At 44.7% G+C, this 22,503-nt stretch overlaps 3 protein-coding genes across 9 annotated transcripts in view; 2 read left to right on the top strand and 1 right to left on the bottom strand.

Moving 5' to 3' along the window:
* Window positions 1-16,077, top strand: part of TDRKH (tudor and KH domain containing) — a 31,114-nt gene extending 15,037 nt beyond the window's left edge. For 6 of the 7 annotated variants that reach the window (XM_022564284.3, XM_022564283.3, XM_089915401.1 and 3 more), the window contains exons 2-14: window positions 549-685; window positions 1,764-1,870; window positions 2,483-2,672; window positions 3,391-3,530; window positions 3,624-3,945; window positions 4,830-4,990; window positions 5,179-5,351; window positions 5,571-5,635; window positions 5,914-6,065; window positions 6,297-6,398; window positions 6,660-6,756; window positions 6,960-7,047; window positions 7,221-7,388. In XM_022564284.3, the coding sequence (XP_022419992.1) occupies window positions 562-685; window positions 1,764-1,870; window positions 2,483-2,672; window positions 3,391-3,530; window positions 3,624-3,945; window positions 4,830-4,990; window positions 5,179-5,351; window positions 5,571-5,635; window positions 5,914-6,065; window positions 6,297-6,398; window positions 6,660-6,756; window positions 6,960-7,012 (1,686 nt within the window). In that variant the 5' untranslated portion in view covers window positions 549-561 and the 3' untranslated portion in view covers window positions 7,013-7,047; window positions 7,221-7,388. Of the gene's footprint in view, window positions 1-548; window positions 686-1,763; window positions 1,871-2,482; window positions 2,673-3,390; window positions 3,531-3,623; window positions 3,946-4,829; window positions 4,991-5,178; window positions 5,352-5,570; window positions 5,636-5,913; window positions 6,066-6,296; window positions 6,399-6,659; window positions 6,757-6,959; window positions 7,048-7,220; window positions 7,389-15,987 lie in introns of those variants that run through there. The other variant, XM_089915390.1, reaches the window with a different exon arrangement.
* OAZ3 (ornithine decarboxylase antizyme 3) lies at window positions 8,972-12,689 on the bottom strand. Its single transcript, XM_022564172.3, is given in 6 exon segments — window positions 8,972-9,928; window positions 10,586-10,671; window positions 11,158-11,333; window positions 12,094-12,168; window positions 12,170-12,230; window positions 12,525-12,689. Coding segments are annotated over 6 exon segments (561 nt in total). The 5' UTR covers window positions 12,545-12,689; the 3' UTR covers window positions 8,972-9,785.
* On the top strand, window positions 15,650-22,243 carry MRPL9 (mitochondrial ribosomal protein L9). Its single transcript, XM_022564170.3, has 7 exons — window positions 15,650-15,828; window positions 15,988-16,144; window positions 16,613-16,737; window positions 16,949-16,999; window positions 18,955-19,056; window positions 21,525-21,608; window positions 21,722-22,243. The coding sequence occupies exons 1-7, from the start codon at window positions 15,688-15,690 to the stop codon at window positions 21,845-21,847; spliced, it is 786 nt and encodes a 261-aa protein (XP_022419878.1). The 5' UTR covers window positions 15,650-15,687; the 3' UTR covers window positions 21,848-22,243.
* Window positions 22,244-22,503: the final 260 nt, after the last annotated feature.

The following is a 22,503-nucleotide window of genomic DNA, read 5'->3' on the forward strand; positions in this document are numbered from 1 at the left end:
GTAGTTTTGGTGAAGGAACAGGAGAGAACCCATTTCACTGTTAGATGAGGAGTAAGTAGAAATACGGAGTACAGATAGTAAATAGACCACACTTGCAAGAAAGAAAAGTAGAAGTAGCAAAGCCCGAAACTAGGCCTGGAAAGCCATTCCTTGCAGAGACAACAGCTTCTGGAAAGACCAGGAGGTATAGAAGTGCACATATAAGGAATTTTAAATAGTTTGATATGAAAACTAAATTTTTAAAAATATTTGATTCCTTTAATTTTTTGTTCCTTTGTCTTTTAAAACTGATCAGTGTATAGTTCTCTTTGGGGGAATTGGGGAGGGAGAAGTAACCTTCTATTTAGTTGTATGTATATGTGTCCCTTAGCTAACTTTAAAAAACAAAAATACCGAGACTTTCACATGAAGTAGACTTTGAGACTGCTCAAGCTCTTGAAATGGGAAATTAGGCAGTAATATTCTTCTTAATATTGTAATGTGTTCCCATTCTCTACCTGTCATAAAAGTTGTATGAAAGCTCCTTTTCCTTCATTTGCTTATTTTAGGAGGCAGCAGAAAATGTCCACTGAACAGACTTCTTGGACAAGTTTGTCCACTATTCAGAAAATAGCACTGGGCCTCGGGATCCCAGCCAGTGCAGTGGTTGCCTATATCCTATACCGCAGATATAGGGAAAGCAGAGGTATGTGAATCCGTGACTGTACATATGGAAATGTTTAAACTATGTTCTGGCCTTGTTAAATTGAAATGAAAACTTTCCTTCCAGACTGGGTATCATTTGTTGGGATGTAATTGGCTTTCTCTGAGGGATCTTTTTTTTTTTTAATAAATTCATTTATTTTTTATTTTTGGCTGCATTGGGTCTTCGTTGCTACGCGCGGGCTTTCTCTAGTTGCGGCGAGCGGGGGCTACTCTTCGTTGTGGTGCACGGGCTTCTCATTGCGGTGGCTTCTCTTGTTGCAGAGCATGGGCTCTAGGTGCGTGGGCTCCAGTAGTTGTGGCTCGCGGGCTCTAGAGCTCAGGCTCAGTAGTTGTGACACATGGGCTTAGTTGCTTTGCAGCGTGTGGGATCTTCCCAGACCAGGGCTCGAACCCGCATCCCCTGCATTGGCAGGTGGATTCTTAACCACTGCACCACCAGGGAAGTCCCTGTGAGGGATCTTTGAAACAAAGTTTTTTCTCTTCTATGTTAGTGTGAAGCTAGTCTGTGAAATAAAGAACTCATTTTATAATTCTTTTGATCTCTTCCCTTCAGCAATACCAGCACTACAATGGGTTCTTTCTTTCTCCTTTTTTTATACCCATACACTTGTTTATATTTTCCTTCTATTGTTAGAAGGCTAACTGTCCGGTCCAGTTTCCCCACAGGTTGGACCTAGAGAGTAGAACCTAGAGAAATGATTTACGTACAGACGAGAGAAATTCTGAACCTAGTGGGCTCCTCAGGCAACTTCTAGCCTTCATTCTTCTCCAGGAGTCGTGTCTTGGGGGAAGTAGTTTGCCCAGAATCCATCACTCCTTCCTTGCAGAACCAAATGACTTTTCGTGTTTTAGCATATGAAAACAGTAGCCCAGAGAGAATGCCCATCTTCTGGTCTTTCAGGACCTTTTAATTCCCACTCAGATGCTACTTCTCCTTCTCTTTATGGTTGAGATCCTCAGTTTATCTCTTGCATCCACATCTCTTTGATAGCTAGATTCAGGGGAGGGCAGGTAGTAGCTTTGGGTATTATCTAAGTATGATCTGACGATCTATGCAGAAGAGCGGCTGACATTTGTTGGGGAGGATGACATCGAGATAGAGATGCGAGTCCCCCAGGAGGCTGTGAAGCTCATCATTGGCCGGCAAGGAGCCAATATTAAACAGGTAACTGTGTGAGCAGGCAACGGCTTTCCCAGGGATTGATTCTGCTTTCCCTTCTTTGCCCCCATTCCATAAAACCCACTCACACTATGTATATTTTAAACAGAAAAAATACAGGAACTTATTAGGTAACTGCTATTTTCCTTCTAGAGATGAGTACTTCTCCCTAGAGAATGGGTGACTTAACTTGAAATGGGGATTTTTAATTGGGTGATTCTCAGCCTGGTATAGCTTGAATCATTCCTTTCTACTGTGGAATTATGAACTCTCATTAATTGACAGTAACTAATTAATTGCTCCCTGATTCTTTTTACCATCTCCTGTTGTTCAGTTGGAATGTCAATGAAATAAAATAATTGATTCTCTAATCCAAATTAGGGGGAAAGAGTGTTCTAAACACAGAGAAACTGTTTTGGATTAACTGCTATTTGGGGTTACCTTTGTCTCTAATCTCCTTCCATAAGTACACGTAATTGAGGACTGCTTATAGCACCCTGATTTCACTGATTACTGTGTCCAGTTCCGTCTACCTCCAGGGGTAGGTTTAGAGTATCCTTAGCTGACCCAGATGAGAGCTCGTCCAGAGTGTACTACCACATATCCTTTTCTCTGCAGCTACGAAAACAGACAGGTGCTCGGATCGATGTGGACACGGAGGATGTAGGAGATGAGCGGGTGCTGCTTATCAGTGGTTTTCCTGTTCAGGTGTGCAAGGCCAAAGCAGCAATTCATCAGATCCTGACTGAGAGTACCCCAGTGTCTGAGCAGCTCTCAGTTCCCCAGAGATCTGTGGGCAGAATCATAGGTACCACTGGACAGCTTCCTCTGCTGTTTCCTTTTTTGTTTACCTTTGCCTTTCTTTCACACCTTCCCAAGGGTTTCTCCTGACCTACTTCGCTTCACCTTGCTGAGAAAAAAAGGCAGGGACATTGAGACCAGAGCTTTACTTTTTTACAGAAGTAAAACAGTGGTAAAGCAAAACTCATTATCTCAAGAAGTTGTATGATCTGAACCTTACAGATAGGTTCCAGAAGGGTTCAGGTAAATGTTTTTACCTCAGATTTTTAAAGGGAAGCTAAGGATGCTCATTTTATCCCAAATCTTTCAAGACAATGCTCTAAAAAGCACCTATTATGCCTTCCCATGGAGCATTCCTTACGCTGCTGGCAGAAGCAGAGAAATGTCCTGTCCCTGGTCCAGTGTTTCACACACCGTGTAGGGTATCTTCTAATGAAGTGGGGATGTAAAGTATGCCGAGTGGCCAAAAAATGCAAGTGACATGACCACATTAACCTAGCCAATGTGTAGAATTTAAATAAAATGGATAGAGCAAATAATCCAGTATTCCCCTTAGTATAGTACAGATTTCAGTAGCTCCTGCTTTCCATTCACTATCTTCCATTCTGTTTAGTTTGAAAATGAGAACTGACTCTCCCCTCCTAGTATGTACAAAACAGTGGTGTCTCTAGTAGTTAAGGTTACTGAGGAGGGAAGGACAGGTTTTTATGTATTATTCAATGCAGGGAGAGGCGGCGAGACAATTCGTTCTATCTGTAAGGCCTCGGGAGCCAAAATAAACTGTGACAAAGAATCAGAGGGGACATTGCTACTATCAAGACTTATAAAAATCTCAGGAACACAGAAGGAGGTGGCAGCAGCTAAGGCAAGTAGCTGATAGATTCGAATTGTATCTAAGACTCCATCCCAGGTCAATATCTGGCCACGTAGATATCATCCCTTGTCTTATTTTCCACAGCATTTGATACTGGAGAAAGTTTCAGAAGATGAAGAACTTAGGAAGAGAATTGCTCATTCTGCAGAAACCAGAGTCCCACGGAAGCAGCCAATCAGCGTAAGAAGAGAGGAAGTGACAGAGCCAGCTGGGGCTGGAAAGCCAGCTTTATGGAAAAACACTGGCACTAGCTTGGAGCAGGCTGCACCTCTGGCAGTTCCTCCCCGCAAAGGAGGTGGCGACACGTCTGTTGTAGGACCAGAAGAGCGTTCCTGCAGGAAACCTAATGATGACAACCTTCAGAAGTTTGGAGCCCAGACCAGTCCAGAGACATCCATGTTTGAAAGTATGTAAGAAAGAGGGAACCCCTGAGCCATATGGAAGATAGAAAAAGTGGCTTAGATAACCCAAAATAGGAAACAAACAAACAAAAAAAATTCTATTTTCTCGACTACACTTACAAGTCTTTAATCACAGATAGGACTTTCTGGCAGTATTTTACTTGGGATTAGTACTAAGCACAAATACTTTTTTTCTGAATACAAACCAGCTAATAATTTTAGAAAACAATATAGAAATATGCTAGTTCACAGGAAACTAGTCTGTGAGTAATAGATCAAATAATTGAATTACATGGTATTCTTCCTCCAGACCTATTTATTTAAATAAGTAAAATACTGAGTCCAGTTTTTTTCCTGAATCATTACTGTTTTAAAAAATCTACCTCATTCAAGAAGAATAAAAAGGCTGTGGGCTGTTTCTTCTATGTATAGGTACTAGGATGGGCAGGGAAGACCAGGGCCCCTAAGAGGTTCATAGACTTGTCCAGGGTCACATAATGAGTCAGTGGTAGAAAGGGATCTGGAACAGGCCCACATCTGTCCATGTATCTTCTCCCTGGTCCATGCTGCAGCTAGCATATGGGGATTTCCCTTCATTATAACTGGTGGCTGATTTGAATATGTGGCAGATGACTAAGAATGTGACCGAACTCTTATTACTCAGATACATAGAAAGGAACAGAACATAGCTTAGTATTTTTCTTCAGGATGTTCTTGTATGATGCATCTAGTTGTCACTCTAGCCATTTTTAAATGGTGGTAGCCACTGGGTATTTGTACCTCTCACCCTCCTGATGCAGTCTTCCCATTTCAACCAGAGATGATTCTAATGGTCACCATATTAGGTAATAATGATTCTGCAGCTTAACTTGCTTATCCCTGTGGTTAGTCCCCAGTCCAGACTTCAGTTTCCATGCTGATGAATTCCTAGAAGTCTATGTCTCTGCCTCTGAACATCCTAACCACTTCTGGATCCAAATCATTGGCTCCCGCAGCCTGCAACTGGATAAGCTTGTCAGGGAGATGACCCAGCACTATGAAAATAGTCTGGTGAGTTGCCATAGGGACAGGGCAGGGGTTTGATGGAAAGCGGGCATATCTTTTTCATTGTGACATATTCTCTTCCCTTTTCTGTGGAGCAGCGGCTTGTTCTTCCTTCCTTCTGGTATCCACGGTTTACTTTTTGGCCTACCCCTTCCTAACTCTGCCCTCTCCTGCCTCCTCATCCCCTTGTGTAGCCTGAAGACTTGACTGTGCATGTAGGAGACATTGTCGCAGCACCTTTACCTACAAATGGTTCCTGGTATCGAGCCCGGGTCCTTGGCACCTTGGAGAATGGGAACCTGGACCTCTACTTCGTTGACTTTGGAGATAATGGATATTGTCCACTGAGAGACCTCAGGGTGCTCAGGTCAGCGTGGGGGACAGGCTGGAGTCTCACTTACTGACTCAGTCCCGGCCGTAGGGTGGTGAGCTGTTGGCACTTATCACCAGGGGGCGTTGGAAGAGAACCTCTTTACAGTGCTCAGATGATTATCATCTTCTGCAGGGCTAACTGCTGTCTAGAAGCCAGGAATATAAGAAGGCCCTTCTGGCACCAGGATTCTAATTTCAATTTCTTTCATTTTAGGAGTGACTTCCTAAGCCTTCCATTTCAAGCAATAGAGTGTAGTCTGGCACGGATAGCCCCCTCAGGTAAATTAGTCCTATTACCTATTGACTTTGCCTCCATATAGAATAACTTTCATAGAGCACGTGGGAGGGAGTCTCACATTCCCAGGCTTTTTGAGTTCTGGGGGCTCAGGTGCCTTTTCATCACCAGTGCTAGAAAGCAACGGTCAGAAACGTGCCTGGCAGTCAGACATAGGTGCCTTTTGAAGTAGACAAAGGTAGTTCCGGTTTTCCTCCAGGACATAATCCCACCCCCGTCAGCACTGACCCCTTCTTAGGCTCTCTCTACGATTTTTTATGAGGTGAACAATGGGAAGAGGAAGCTTTGGATGAGTTTGACAGACTCACTCACTGTGCTGGGTGGAAGCCCCTGGTGGCCAAGATCTCTAGCTACGTCCAGTCTGGGATCTCAACTTGGCCCAAGATCCACTTATACGACACTAGCAATGGGAAGGTAAGACTGAGGTTCACACGTTGCTCACTGTCTCTTCAGTGTATTTATAGCCTCATTTACTTTTTCTCTCCCAGAAACCCTTATTTGATGATATTCCTAACTCATAAGATCCTGCTTACTGAACCACCAAAGGAATTTTTTAAAGTATCAATCCTAGCTCTTCTGCCCTATTTCCTCTGATTTGCCCTTCCTTCAGAGAGAACATCATTCCCTTTTCATCTTTCTTCTCAGAAACTTGATATTGGGTTAGAATTAGTTCGTAAAGGATACGCAATTGAGCTTCCTGAAGACATGGAAGAAAACAGAGCCGTCCCAGTAACGTTGCACAATGTGGTGAGTGAGCATTGTAGTCATTCAGGGTGCTGCTTTGGGGCAAATCTGGTGCCTTGAGACAAGAGGGCTTCTAGTCGTGCATGAGAGTTTGTAGAGCGTTCTCTTCTCTTAAGGACTCTGAGTTGCTCCGCTAGTTGTTCAGAGAAGACCTTGTGTGCCTCAGCAGCCAAACCGGATTCTGTGAGCAAAATGATGGGGCGGCTTCTCCTTTCCCACCAGCCAAACACATTCTTCCTTTTTCTCTTGTTTTCATCTCTTCAGGCCACAGAAACAGATGTCTCTCTCCGCAGCACGGTCACTGAGACCAAGAAGAGCCCTGGAGAGATGGCACATACCCTGTCCTGCCTCAGTTTATTAGGTACAAACAGCATTTTCTCCCTAGAGCATCTCTGGAAGTTACCATTTCTTAATCAGCCTCTCCAGCTAGGGAGGTTGTTAAGACTTACCTCTTAACCAAGGTGGTCATCGAGCACCAAGAAGCCCATTTTTCCCCTGAGCCTCAGTGGCAGTGCCTGCTAAATTAGGGCAGTGTCTAACTTTATCCCCATTTCCGCTAAATAGAAGCTGCCTCTGTGTCTGGTGATGATAACCTTGAAGATGACTACGTAGTCTGAAGTCACCTTCAGTTGCCTCAGCCATCCACTTTGCGGTAAGTAGAGCTATCATCTATCTGTAGCAACAGGAAAGTAATGAGGGTGACAACAGGGGCCTTGCCTCTTCCCCATAGCCCATCTTACTACTACTTCTCTGCAGCTGCTTTCCTGTAGCTTTACTTTCAGACTGAGCCCTTTCAAGCTTTTTGTGTCTTTGTGTCTTTGGCAGGATTTGGCATAAGATTTGGTGCCTGGAGAGAGGAGCCTGTGATAGAGATCAGTGCAGTTCTTCCTTCATTATATACACGATCTGGCTTGCTGTGGACCAAATGCATTTGCTCCTTCCACTGGACTACCAGAAAGTGTGAGGGGTGGAGGGAGACAAACACATGCCCCTACTCCCCCGCCACCCCTGTGCCACTTCCAGTGTTTGAGTCCTGCTGCGCTACTTCCAGCCTGCTCAGTGTGCAGCTAGCTCCCCTCGACCACTCACAAAGCACACTACTGCTAGGCTGTGTCCTTTGGAGGCTGGGAAACAGCCAGGTTTTGGTTATTGGAAATGATGAGTCTGCAGACTCCTGACTCACCTCATCAGGTGACTGGTTAAGGAGAGTTTTTTAAGTGGTGAACTCAAAGACTGCAGTTGAGTCAGGAGGCAAAGGCAAAACTCAGCATAATTATATTGAAAAGCCTCGGGAAGTGGGAAGAGGATACTGCCTCCCAGCCTCAACTGCTGATATGTTATTGGAGACAAGGTTTTTGAAACAGTGCTCCAACTATTTCCCAGTAAACTGGTTAAAATACAAGTAGACAAGGAGAGAGGTGACTCAGGAAATATTCTAAATTGCTGGTATAGTATCTATAATATATATGTATACACACGCAGCCATAGAGCTCATGTAGCTGTTCAAATCATTTGGGGTTCCTTTGCTGAATAAAGTTCTCAAGAAAATTATTTAAAACTAAATGCTGGTTGAATCACAAGGTGGAAACAAGTCTGTGGGTATCTTGTGAACTGAAATCTGGTGAAAATTGCCAAACACCTCACACAGAGGGGCCCATCTATGAAACATCTGTCCCTCTCAGGCACAGATCATATTCTTGCCGTAAAGCAACTTCAGAATTAATCATTCACTAAGACCCCACCTAAAAGGAGTAGACTAGGATTCTAGAAACATGGGTTCTAGGGATAGATCTTTGCTGTGAACTTATGGGGCCTGTTTCCTTATAGCATCTCTCCGTTTCTGACAGTATTTTGAGGATCCAGTGAGAACTGTGAAGGTATTTGGAAGTAATGTGGGTGGTAGAATGATGACAAATGAACTTTTTTTTGTTTTTAAAGATCAGCAAGGTAACGTAGAAGACTTAAAACTAGTATGTGAGGCTATCATATGCAGGATTTTTTACATCTAGGAATTAGTGACGTCCACCCCTATACACATGGTAACTATATTTTCCCATAGACACAATTTTCACATTTTATTGTCTTAGAAAAGTCTCAGTACCAAGTAGCAGAAAGGCTTCAGTGAAGGAGCATCTCTGAGTAGCTTGGGCAGTCCCACAGGAATCAGTGAAGGGCTGCCATTGATACGACATCTCAGACCTTGGCTGCATTCACTCAGTGAAGCAGGCTCGGCCCTGGAATCGGAGCTGCTGTACAACAGGGTCATGAGGCCAGTTAGTCTGCAGTCTCCTCAGCCTTTACGCCTTTTTTTTTTTTTGGAATATTTATTTTTTTAATTGAAGTGTAGTTGATTTACACTGTTGTGCCAACCTCTGCTGTACAGCAGAGTGACTCAGTTATACACATAGAGACATTCTTTTTTTATCTATTCTCTGCCATTATGGTTTATCACAGGATATTGAATATAGTTCCCTGTGCTATACAGTAGGACCTTCTTATCAGCCTTTACTCTTGAGAGGTCCCCTGATAGAAATCATTCATAGGACTTCTTGCTCTGGAAAATGAGTAGTGTCTCATTCTTTTTTTTTTTTTTTTTTTTTTTTTGCGGTACGCGGGCCTCTCACTGTTGTGGCCTCTCCCGTTGCAGAGCACAGGCTCCGGACGTGCAGGCTAAGCGGCCATGGCTCACGGGCCCAGCCGCTCCGCGTCATGTGGAATCTTCCAAGACCGGGGCACAAACCCGTGTCCCTTGCATCGGCAGGCGGACTCTCAACCACTGTGCCACGAGGGAGGCCCGCGTCTCATTCTTAACTGTAGTTTGTTACTGTGTATGAAAGCCTGTTCCTTTAATATGGCCTTTAAGCCTTGTCAGTTTACATTGCATTCTGATGGGTTCCCTATTCCAGTATAACTCTCTCTGTTTTCTGCTTCCTGGGATGCTCCTCCCCTTGAGCCAATGCCACAGGAACCATGTACCTTCTCTGATTTCCTGCACATCAAAGGAAAGGAAATAGCACTTGTCTCCAATTTGAACCAAAATATATGGGTGAAAGTCTCCCAGTAAGGCTTAAGTCTTCCTGAATTCCCTAGTGCTTGGTTTTGCTCCTGGCAGGTGCTCAGATGGTTAGAATAAATGAGGAAAGGCAAAAACTTAAAATCCTTGGGTCCTTTCTCTCTCTGGCTCAGGCCCCTTTGATCTTTTCAGTCATCAAATGTTTATCTATCTATCCTACAATGAATTCAGCTCTGTGAGGCTCAAAGAAACAGTGAACACTTGAGGATTGCACTACCCTTTATTCCTAAGATGGAAGGTGTTCTGAATCACATCCTGGGCCCCTGGTTCTCATTTATCAAGGCTCCGAGCCCTTCACAGAGTAAGAATAAGCATGTTCAGGGAGTTTCACTGGGCAGGTGGCCTAGGTCCCTTTCAAGGGGATACACCATAAAGATGACATTGTTCCAGGGAGGAAGGGCCGGGTGATCTGGTCTGACCACTTCAAAGCCCATGTAGCTGAAGGCCCGTAGCAGGGCACCTGTGAAAAGAGAGAGGAAATTAGAACACTCTGAAACTCAGTACAACTGTTCCCCCAGCCTTGGCTTCTTCCAGTAGCGAATGACTTGGGGGGTGTGGGAAACAGTGTAGTGCAGGCACTGGGATGATGTGCTTTGGAGTCAAACAAACCTAGACTCTAACCTGGCTGGAGTTTACTATACCAGGAAGGTATAGTAAACTCTTGACCACCTTTGTCTTTTATCCAATGAAGTATAAACTCCTTGAGGGAGGAGGTGTAGTTTCCGTAACGTGTGCCTAGCATCTGGTTAATTATATTCCTATCCTCCTGGCCTAATGCCTGACCCTTTCACTCTATAGGTGTTTAATACACTTGAGATCCTTTCTGTCCTACCAGCCAGATCCCTTGAATGGCTTCTTTGTAGTTTCACCAGTGCTCCTTCAGTGTAGATTCTGAAATCTACGTGCAGGGCCTTCCTGATAGTCTAGTTATGACTTGAATGAACGGAATGCTAGATGCCTTAATTTCCTTGGCGGGGAGTAGGGGGTGGGTGTTGAATCCCTGAACTGCCTGAGCATGCCCTTTTTTAAAGAGTGAGGGGAAGAAGGTCTACCAAGGAAAAGTCACTTGTCAGCTGCTTCAGCACAAAGGGCCAGGAAGGACAGAGCAGATCCCCACCTCTGTCATTCCGGTTGTTTTGGAAGTTTACAAGCACAGAATCCACATTGGTCTTCTCCTCCACATACTCCAGTGTTGCAGTCAAACTAGGGACCAGAGGGAAAATGGTCAATGTAATGTTCGGCAAACTCAAAATCCAGAAAGATGCCTACTTGCAGCAGAAGAAATCTTACTAGTTTTTCCTGACCCAAGCCGGGAAATGAAAGTTGCTAAACTAGTTTTGATAGATTTTTTTCTCTGAAGCCAAGGGATTATACACTACTGGACTGACACCCATGCCATGGAAGGGGCTTGGGGTGAAGGGGCCACTCTATAAAGACAAACAGAGAGCACTTCCTTTCAACTATTTATGCATTCCCACTTGTGTTTCTGAATCAGTTTAGCAACCTCCCATGGGCTGTTACCCTTTGAACCCCAGATCCTGGCTCAGCTCACAGGCTTGTTCAGTGGTTTGAATGTATCCAGCTCCTGAATAAGCCCTCACTGGTTAGCATGCCCACTACCTGACTATGACATAAGAGCGAAATCCCCTAACCTCTTTGCTCCCCTCTCCCCCATACAGGCTCAGTCACCTTTCCCGGCTGCCTTGATCCAAGGCCCGGTATGGGATATCTAGGAAGAGTCTGTGGTCACAAAGAAGGCCGTGCCAATGGGCAGAGGTCTGGGGGGTGAGGCGGAAGTGGAAGTCTAACTGCACCGGGTTCTGGTGAAGCAGGGGGTCAGTAGCCAGCACCGTCAGGTTCCCAGCCTGGAAAAGGAGTAAAAATGAGAGTAATATTCTCCTATTTCTGTGCTCACCTAACCCTCAAATCATATCTCAGGCCAGTTTGGGTGTGTCTGTGGAAGCAAGGCAGGGGCCGATGGAGAGCCTGGGAAAAGTGGAGCCAAGGTCTTACTCAATATTCCTCAGTCCTGGGACCTAACTCTGTTCCTATCATGGAGTCCTCTTTGATACAAATAATTTGGAATCTGGAGTCAATGGAGTATTACTGCCTGCTGACCTCACTCGGTGTGCTCTAACCATTCAGAAACATATTTACATCAGAGAGCTTAAAGCTGTGCCATCTATTTACTGTCTCACTGATAATACTCTTCTACTTTTTTCCATCATATGTTTTCTCTAAATTCTCCCATTTCTTATTTAAAATGCATAGCTCATACCTAGGCATGTTATTGAGATATGATACAAAGGCAAGGGCAGGAGTTCTGGGTTCTAGTCCAGCTTAGCTGGACTAAGCTGGACACAGCTTAGCTATGTCTTAATACAGTCTATCTTTGTTTCCACTTTCTCTTTTCCCATCCTGCTTTTCACCACCAGCCCTAGGACCTTGCCTTAAGATCTCTGGACCAGAATCCTTGTCTATAAAGTAGCTTTTACACATGAGCTCCGAGGTCTCATCTAGCTCTAGCTTCTTATGATTTATTTTCCAACTAGCTAATGTCCCTTTGCAAGATATCATTACCGCAAGGGGCTGCCATGTCACAGCACCAGCTCCCAGTCCACTTACCGAATACAGCTCTTTAAGCTGGTCTTGATCACCCTGCTTGCTGCTTCTGCCCCTGTGAAGGCCTACTAGGGACTCAGGAGCACTGAAGACAGCAACGGGGTCGGAGTGTCAAGTCCTCCTGTTCCTTATAAGTGATGCTGATTGGGAAAAAGAGGTCCAAATTAGTTTATTTCTGAGTCTGAGATGGGGAAAGACTCTTAACTTCCAGGTACACAGGGCCAGGCTCTGGCACCACCTTCTGTATCTTATGTGAACCAACCTATCTGTTTCCATTTTCCCAAGCCAGCCAGATAGAAAACGTTTATGAAGCTCCATGCCAGCCTTCTACCTTATTTTGCTATTATCATCTTTTGCCACTTGGGAAGTTCTTTCGAATTCTTTTTTCTTTACAGTGTATATAAACAATTGCAAGTAGAGATGAAAACAAGTACCTTTTATAACAAGGCAGCATCTTCTCCCGGAGGGTGATCCGGTATTTGTAACGGTAAAGGTAATAGGCGTATGGTGACCAGATCGGGTAGAGGTAGTTCCGTGTTTTTCCCCTCTTGATATAAGAAAGGGAGTAGATAGAGGGGCGCAACCTGTTACGAGGCAGTTTCTTAGTTCAGTGCCTCCCCGAGGCAAAGTGAGGTTCAGGGATGGGTGGCAGAGGTTTAGGCAACTGGTGCCATTGTGACACGGTGAGCACTATGACATGGACAAAGGGTCAGCCCTTACATCACCTGAGGACTCCTCTCTGCTGCTCCCTACCCCGTTACCCTCTTAGGTAGCCCCAAGGCTCCTGTTCAACTAGTATGCACTTCACAGCTACACCGGAAGTTAAAATACTTTGGCTTCTGTAGTGGTTGGTAAACAGCCCTGGCTGACCACTTGTGCCCACACAATGTGGGCTCCTCTCTGGCATGTGCATGTGCGAACACACACTTCAGCAACTAAAGGGTTGGGGTCTGACACTGCAGGAAGCTTCTAAGGCCCTGATCCAGCATCTGACCTGACTGGTTGGTTCCTGGTTCCTATCAGTTAAATATTTTATCATCCCTACCTTTAATAAGCCAGTGGTGCTACCCATTGTTGAACTTTCTCATTGCCTTATAGGGTAGGAATTGCAAACTAAATGCCTGCAGGGACCTGGACAACTAATGGAAATTAGTGGAGCTGCTGGGCGGGACTGAAGCCAAATGAAAAGCTCACACCCTGGGCTTCCCTGGTGGCGCAGTGGTTGAGAGTCCGCCTGCCGATGCAGGGGACACGGGTTTGTGCCCCGGTCCGGGAGGATCCCACATGCCGTGGAGCGGCTGGGCCCGTGAGCCATGGCCCCCGAGCCTGCGCGTCCGGAGCCTGTGCTCCGCAATGGGAGAGGCCACAACAGTGAGAGCCCCGCCTACCGGAAAAAAACAAAACAAAACAAAAAGCTCACACCCTAAAAACAAGTGACACAATAGCTCCAAACAGCTGCCATGCAGGAATGCAGACTCAGTGGTACCAGATCATATGATTTTTCAACAGAAACTGGAAAGATTGATTTTTGTGATAAATTTCTCAAATTTCAAAAAAATATTGGCTACTAACTTAAAAAATAAAAATTGTTGATTAAAAAAATCAACATGGTATGTAAAATTTGGTTCTGGGGCCACCAGTTTGAGACTTCTGCATATTCATTTATTCATCCATTTAAGAAATATTTATTGAGGGCCTACTATGAGCTTAGGATACACAGTAAACAAAACAAAGATCCCCTGCCCCATGGAACTTCTAACAGTGAAAGAACAAACCTAAACACTAAACACAAGAAAATGATTTCATATGTTAGATGATAGCTGCTATGGAGGAAAATAGAGTAGAATAAAGAAGGATCAGGGGTGTGAAGGAGGTGGCGCAGTTGCAGTAATAAATAGGGTGATCTAAATAGGCCTCATTGAAAAGGTAACATTTAATCAAAGACCTGAAGGGGGTGAGGGATTTAGGCCAAGCGAGCATCTGAGGGTAAAAGCATTCTGTGTCAAAGCAACAGCCAGTGCAAAAGCCCTAAAGAGAATGTGTCAAATGTTTTCCACAAACAGCCAGGAGTCCACTGTGGGTGGAGTAGTATAAGCTATAGGGAGAGTAGAAAAAGAAGAGAGCTAATGGGGCCAGGTCATTGTAGGGCCTTATAGACCATTGTCTGGCCTTTTTCTTTTACTCTGAGTAAAGGGGAAAGTCATTGCAGGTTTTGGGTAGAAGAGACATGATCTGACTTGTGTTTTTAGAAAGATTCTGACTGTTGTAAATAAACTGTAGAGCTTTAAACGATGTTTGTTAGGAGACTATTGCAGTAATCCAGGAGAAAGATAGTGTCTTATTCCAGGTTGGAGCATTGGAGGTGATGGGATGTGGCTGGATTCTGGAAATAGTAAAGGTAGCACCTACAGGATTTCCTGGCGTAGGAGAGAAGTTGAGTCCAAGAACTGAAAGAATGGAGTTACCATCAACTGAGAGGGGAAAGGCTGCAGGTGAGGCACTATGGGGCAGGGTATAGAGATGGATTTAGTTTGGAGCATGTTAACTTTGAATTGTCCATTAGACATGTAAGGGGAAGATGACAGGCAGTTGGATATTCATGTCTGGAGTTTAGAAGACTAGGGTGAAGACAGAAATTTGAAGTCATTGGCGTATAAATGGTACGTTAAGCCATGAGACTGAATGGGATCACCAAGAGTGTGTACATTGAGAAGAGTAAAGATCCAAAAACTGAGTCCTGGGGGCCCTCTGAGAAGTGGGGAATAAAAGAGAAATCAGCAAAGGAGACTGTGAAGGAAAATAGTGAAGTAGGAAGGAAATAAAAACAAATTGGTGTCCTGGAAGCTAAGAAAGTGTAATTAGGAGGAGGGACTAATGGTCAAAGGCTGTTTATGTGTCAAATAACAGGATGTATAGAGCATCTCTCCATAAATCTCTTCTGCCAAACAGACCCTATTCACTCCATTTATATGGTTTACTCCCCAGTACTGAGACCCTCCACGGAGGGAACCGTCTCCCTTGTGATTTAGAATTCTTTAAACATGAGCCTAAATACTGCAGTGTCACGATTAAGGATTAGACGGCTTCCTGGGGCTTGCAAGTTTTCCAGAGGATCCCATCCTTCCACCACTTTTAGGCAGGTTTGAAGTAAGGAAAAATGAGAGCAGCACCCTCTCCCCTCAGCATCCAGTTATCACAGAATGTCAGAATTGGAAGTGCCCTCAGAGAGCTACTAGAGCTCAGTCGAAGCCCCCATCTTAAAGACAAAGTGAAGCCAAGAGGGAAAGGGTGTCTTTCCCGGTGTCAGTGCACCTAACAGTCACTCCACTATGTGCCAGTGGCTATGGGTGTCCCTCCCCCGAAAAGAAATTGGGAGAAGGGAGTAGAGGCATGCTGAATCGTGGAGCATTCATCCCAGATCTCCGGTCTCGAGGCAGCCTAGTCGCAGCCCAATCCGGGCCCGGGCTTTCCCCGGGCTTCCCCTGGGCTCAGCTCGGACAGAGCCGCGCCGGCTCAGGCGCGCCGCGGGCACCCGGTGGGGGCCTTTCCTGCCACCGGCGCCGGGGGCCTTCTACGCCTCCATCCGTGCCCGAGAACATGGCGGCGGCCGCAGGCAGAGCTCTGCTGCGGGCGGGCACTGAGCGGCTGGTGCGAGGAGGGGTTTGGGAGCTCCTCCGGCCGCGACTTGAAGGGGGCACCTCCGGCCTGGAGCGCGACTTCAGCCTGTCTCACAGTCGGGTGAGGGCCGGGTGTGCGTTCTGGGGCTCCTTGACTGGGGCGCGTTGAGACCTGGTGGGGCCCCGGCCTGCGGGTGGTGGGCTCTCCTTGAGGGCCCGGCGGCCAGAGGAGGAGGCTTCTCCGTGGAGACTCGCTCACCCTCGCTCCCCCGGCCGCCAGGGCACGGTCATTGTGGAGCGGTGGTGGAAGGTGCCGCTAGCGGGAGAGGGCCGGAAGCCGCGCCTGCACCGGCGGCACCGCGTCTACAAGCTGGCGGAGGACACGAAACACCGGCCCAAAGACAACCTGGAGCTCATCCTCACGCAGTCGGTGGAGGGTAAGGCCCAGGCAGAGGTGCTTCCTGTCTCAGGCTGGTCCTGTTTGGCATCAGCTTTTTTCTGCCCTTTCACTAATTTGGGGGAATGACCAGCTCATATTTGAGAAGAGGAAGCCATAAGAAGTACTGTGATGGTGACATTGGCCTCCTACATAGAAAATCAGAACATGAATGCAGCAGCATCATTAACAGTGTGTGGGGAGAAAGAGACCTGAGAGTATGTGCTACAGATACTGAAATCCCGTGATGGGACAGTGCTTCACTTTGTACAGGGAATATTAAGTTTCTAAATCAGGTCCTAAAGAAATGAATTAGAAATCTCTTAAGTGTTGTCCTAGCGAATATTAATATTTCTTCTAGGAAGAATAAGCACTGTGAGAGAATAAGAGGTCTTTTTTCCTTTGATCATCTCCTTTTTTAGGGACTGCTCGATAATTCTGATCCAGTGTCTCTGTTCTCTGTTGGCAGAACTTGGAGTCCGAGGTGACCTGGTCTCAGTGAAAAAATCTGTAGGCCGTAATCGACTACTTCCTCAAGGACTGGCTGTATATGCATCTCCTGAAAACAGGAAGCTGTTTGAAGAGGAGAAATTGGTAAGCCCGGAAGACGGCAGAGGGACTTGGAGGAATTAAAACCTTAAGATTACCTCTAGCAACTTCTTCTAGCCCCTACTTCATTTTCAGATGAAGTAGGGGCTAGAACAGGAATTCAGAAGCCCAGCCTATGCCAAGCATAGCAAGAGTTTGTTATTAGTTACCACAAACTCATTTTTCTTTTTTTTTCATCTGTAACTTTCTTTTCTAGCTGAGACAGGAAGGAAAATTAGAGAAGATCCAGACCAAGGCAGGTGAGACGGTGAGTAGAAACATAGAAAATCTTTATTTATGGGTCACCTACAAAGTCACCAACCTCTTCCTGAAAGACTTCTTGATTTCCTTGAAGTCTCCTGATTTCAAGCACAAGGTAGGGGCAAGGGGAAGTGTTGTGGCTACCATAACTGGTATTGAGATATCCTAGGATATCCTGACCTGTTGGGTGAAGTGCTCTAGTTTATTGAGGGAGGCCCCAACCTGGGTACCAGGGGACCCATGGAAAAGTGAGATGAGGACTCTGCCTTCGGGCTTGTTTACAGACAAGTTGGAGAGAAAATAGACACATGAGAAAGTGATAAACTCAAGGCAGTAAATTATGAGTGACATGGACCAAAATGGATTAGGGTCATTGGGAAAGGATTTTTTTCAGATGGGATTGAATTAGGCCTTATGGGATTAGTAGGCTTTGGATAGACCAGGAGGGTGGGAAAGGTATTCTTAAGGGAGAAAAAGTAGATAGTTAAGGCACGTTGTTGTTGTTGTTGTTTAATTTTAAAAAAAGTTTATGCAATTTTTAAAGGTTACACTTCATTTACAGTTATTATAAAATATTGGCTATAGTCCCCATGTTGTAGAATACATCCTTGTAGCCTGTCTTACACTCTATATCTGTGCATCTGTTTCTTTTTTGTTATATTCACTGGTTTGTTGTATTTTTTAGATTCCACATATAAGTTATCATACAATATTTGTCTTTCTCTGACTTATTTCACTTAGCATAATGCCCTCCAAGTCCATCCTTGTTGTTGCAAATGGCAAGATTTTGTTCTTCTTTATGGCTTAGTATTCCATTGTGTGTGTATGTGTATGCACATACATATTTTTTAATGTGTGTATATATACACATATATACTACACCTTCTTTATCAGTTCATCTGTTGATGGACACTTAGGTTGCTTCCATATCTTGGCAATTGTAAATAATGCGGCTGTGAACATTGGGGTGCACGTATCTTTTCAAATTAGTGTTTTTGGTTTTTTCAGACATATACCCAGGAGTGGAATTGCTAGGTCATATTTTTAGTTTTTTGAGAAACCGCTATACTGTTTTCCACAGTGGCTGCACAAACTTACATTCCCACCAACAGTGTATGAGAGTTCCCTTTCTTCCACATCCTCTCCAACATTTGTTATTTGTGTTCTTTTTAATGATAGCCATTCTGACAGGTGTGAGGTGATATCTCAGTTAAAGCATGTTTTAAAATAGAAAGTAGACCAGTCTAGCTAAAACAGAGGACTTCTATTAGGAAATATATGACTGGAAAGAGGGTTGGGGCATGATTTACAAAACATCTTTAATCCTCAGCTAATGAATTTATACTTCGTTCTGTAAGCAGGGAGGAATTGTTATGGTGTAGGGGTGGGATTGAAGGGCCAGAATATTGTGTTAAAACAGTCTGTGAAAATCATTCCATCCTGAGATATACCAGCAGCCCCCACTGGTGAGCCCAACCTTGGTTTGGGGGGCGGTGTTTAAAAACAGTTTTAAAATTTAAAAAAAATTTTTCTTTCTTTCGACTGTGCCAGGTCTTAGTTGCAGCATGCAGACTTCTTAGTTGCAGCGTGCATGTGGGATCTAGTTCCCCGACCAGGGATTGAACCCGGGCCCCCTGCATTGGGAGCACGGAGTCTTACCCACTGGACCAGTAGGGAAGTCCCTGATGAGCCTAACTTTGACATGGCCTGTTTCTCCTTGCTTAGGAATAGCCACGTATAGGCAGCATTTCCTTTCAGAGCATCGCTAAAACGTCTTTCCATAATATCAGCCTTGAGACAATGAGAATTTTTATCTTTCGTATTCATCATCTCACCTGTCTTGGCTATGAGGCAGAAATTGTGCTTAGCCTTTCTGACTGTGTGCCTCTTGGCCTCTTGCTAACATGTTTCCTCTCCTTTGATTACAACTCTAACCTATCTTCTGTGTATAATTCCTCTCAGACAGTGAAATTTCTGAGAAGATGTCACCTGCAGGTAGGGATGAAGAACAATGTCAAATGGGAGCTAAACCCTGAAATAGTTGCCCGCCACTTCCTCAGAAATGTGAGTATTCCCAAACACTGCTGTACCCCTGAGGGTGGAAACTACCCCTGGGAAGAAGCAGCTACCCCAGGATTGATCCCTCTGTTAGGAAAGGGTATGATCATCCAGCTGGAGTTACAGAAAGCATTTTTTGTTTTTAATTGAAGTATAGTTGGTTTACAATGTTGTGTTAATTTTCTGCTGTACAGCAAAGTGATTCAGTTATACATATATATACATCCTTTTTCATATTTTTTTATTATGGTTTTTTACAGGATATTGAATGTAGTTCCCTGTGCTGCACAGTAGGACTTCGTTTTTTATCCATTCTATACATAATAGTTTGCATCTGCTAATCCCAAACTCCCAATCCATCCCTCCCCCACCTGGCAACCACAAGTCATTTCCCTCCCACACCCGTGTAAACCAATCAAGAACGCTTTCCCTAAGTTGGACAGCCTCATGTAAATCAATGCAACCTGCCCCTTGGCAACCACAAGCCTGTCCTCTACGTTTGTGAGTCTGTTTCATAGATCTTTTTTCTAATATAAATTTATTTATTTATTTATTTTTGGCTGCGTTGGGTCTTCGTTGCTGCACGTAGGCTTTCTCTAGTTGCGGTACGCAGGCTTCTGATTGTGGTGGCTTCTCTTGTTGTGGAGCACGGGCTCTAGGCACGCAGGCTTCAGTAGTTGTGGCACGCAGGCTCAGCTGTGGCTTATGGGCTCTAGAGTGCAGGCTCAGTGGTTGTGGCGCATGGACTTAGTTGCTCCGTGGCATGTGGGATCTTCCCGCACCAGGGCTCGAACCCATGTCCCCTGCATTGGCAGGTGGGTTCTTAACCACTGTGCCACCAGGGAAGTTCTGTTTCATACATCATTTATGTCATATTTTAGATTCCACATATAAGTGATATCATATGGCATTTGTTTTTTTTTTTTGTGGTATGCGGGCCTCTCACCGCTGTGGCCTCTCCCATTGCGGAGCACAGCCTCTGGATGCGCAGGCTTAGCGGCCATGGCTCACGGGCCCAGCCATTCCGTGGCATGTGGGATCCTCTCAGACCAGGGCATGAACCCACGTCCTCCCCCATCGGCAGGTGGACTCTCAACCACTGTGCCACCAGGGAAGCCCTGGCATTTGTCTTAGTTCACTTAGTATGATAATCTCTAGGTCCATCTGTGTTGCTGCAAATGGCATTATTTCATTCTTTTTTATGGCTGAGTAGTATTCCATTGTATATACGTACCACATCTTCTTTTTCCATTCATCTGTTGATGGACATTTAGGTTGTTTCAATGTCTTGGCTATTGTGAATAGATCTGCCGTGAACAGAGAGGTGCATGTATCTTTTTGAATTATAGTTTTGTCCAGATACATGCCCAGGAGTGGGATTGCTGGATCATATGGTAGCTCTATTTTTAGTTTTTTAAGGAACCTCCATACTGTTTTCCATAGTGGCTGTACCAATTTACATTCCCACCAACAGTGTAGAAAGGTTCCCTTTTCTCCACACCCTCTCCAGCATTTGTTATCTGTAGACTTTTTAATGATGGCCATTCTGACCAGTGTGAGGTGGTAGTTCATTGTACTTTTGATTTGCGTTTCTCTGATAATTAGCGATGATGAGCATCTTTTCATGTGCCTGTCAGCCATTAGTATGTCTCCTTTGAAGAAATGTCTATTTAGGTCTTCTGCCCATTTTTCTGATTAGGTTGTTTTTTTGTTGAGTTGTTTGAGCTGATAGTATATTTTGGAAATTAAGCCCTTGTCAGTAGCTTCATTTGCAAGTATTTTCTCCCAGTCCATAGGTTGTCTTTTCGTTTTGTTTATGGTTTCCTTTGCTGTGCAAAAGCTTGTAAATGGTCTCAATTGTTTACTTTTGCTTTTATTTCTATTGCCCTGGGATACTGACCTAGGAAAACACTGGTACGATTTATGTCAGAATGTTTTGCCTACGTTCTCTTTTAGGAGTTTTATGTTGTCCTGTCTTACATTTTAAGTCTTTAAGCCATTTTGAGTTTATTTTTGTGTATGGTGTGAGGAAGTGTTCTAACGTCGCTGATTTACATGCGGCTGTCCAACTTAGGGAAAGCGTTCTTGATTGGTTTGCAGGGGTGTGGGAGGGAAATAACTGAGGATGGTCACATAGATTCTGAAGACTGATAGGAGAAGATGGTGGGATCATTTATTTTCTCTAGCTAGGGAAAACCTGGGGAAATGTGACTCACTGGAGAATTTTTACTTTTGTGGGTGAAGTGAGTTTGATCTCAAGCCCTGTTTCTCTTTGTGAATCCACCTCCCTTTCTGAGAAATTAGGACTGAGTTATTCTGCCACTATTTATGGAGGTTTGTGCCTTTCCATGGGATCAGCCAGGGTAACCCCCCCCCCCGTTATATTCACCCATGTACAGGAAAATCTAGAGGTTGCCTGGAGTGGCAACCATGTAAACAGAGTTCCCTTTGGCTGTGATTGATTTTTTTTGCAGCTTGGTGTTGTGGTTGCCCCACATGCATTAAAGTTACCAGAAGAGCCTATCACACAGAGGGGCGAGTACTGGTGTGAGGTGACGGTGAGTGTTTCACATCCTGTCTCCTTTTTCTCACTGGGTAGAAAGCTGGGATTGGGTGGTGTTAGTTCGTATCTGCCCCACTGATCTGAAGATTCCTGTTGTTTTGTGTACAGGTAAATGGGCTTGACACTGTGAGGGTACCTATGTCTGTGGTGAACTTTGAGAGGCCCAAGACCAAAAGATATAAGTACTGGTTAGCCCAGCAAGCTGCCAGCTCCACAGGCTCCCAGACCATCTGAACCTGTTCTACCTCGAAAGCAGCAAAGCAGAATCAGAGGAGAGGTGGAGCGAAGATGGGCCAGCACCGTGATATCACTCCCAGCTCTGACCAAACATGGAATTTTAGAAAGCATGTGGAGACAGCGACAGCAGACTAGACTGAATATACGTTGAATTGTCCATATTTGCCATCTTCAGCAGTTATCACATCTAGCGTTATTGGGGCAGGCCTACTCCAGAAATACCAGGCTGTAGATTTGATAAGCTAAATATTAATAGACCAAAAGAGTCTAGATCTATTTAGCCTCGTCCTACATTGGAATTCATTGGAATAAATGATAGAGATAGCTCATTCTCATCATCCAAACTAAACGTTTGTATCTGAAAAAAAAAATAAAGAGGTTGTGTTCTTTTTAGGTGTTGTTTACTGGACTGAGTAGACTGGGGACAGGACCTCTGTGTGGGATGTCCTCTTGAGCCACTGGGGTTTACTGCTAAAAAGAAAAAAAGAGAATACATTTGCAGGCTACAGCCCACAGTTGCTATGGACAAAATTACTCAACAAGTTGATATGCCTTTTATGGTCTTAAAACTTATTAGGTACGCTAATACAGCCCTCAGTACAAATAAGCACAGTGGAGTGTGAATAAGGCCTAAGGGAAATTGTCGGAGAAAA

This window comes from Delphinapterus leucas, chromosome 1, assembly GCF_059928025.1.
Source record: "Delphinapterus leucas isolate spDelLeu-1000000601 "Yukka" chromosome 1, BTC_Dleu_Yukka2, whole genome shotgun sequence".
Lineage (NCBI taxonomy): Eukaryota > Metazoa > Chordata > Mammalia > Artiodactyla > Monodontidae > Delphinapterus > Delphinapterus leucas.

What these genes read in the sequence shown, in the direction of transcription:
- MRPL9 (XM_022564170.3), top strand. Translation starts at nt 15,688, where the DNA reads ATGGCGGCGGCCGCAGGCAGAGCTCTGCTGCGGGCGGGCACTGAGCGG. An exon ending in AGACCAAGGCAGGTGAGACG is followed by an intron (nt 17,000 to 18,954) that starts GTGAGTAGAAAC and finishes AATTCCTCTCAG; the next exon opens with ACAGTGAAATTTCTGAGAAG. An exon ending in AGTACTGGTGTGAGGTGACG is followed by an intron (nt 21,609 to 21,721) that starts GTGAGTGTTTCA and finishes TTTTGTGTACAG; the next exon opens with GTAAATGGGCTTGACACTGT.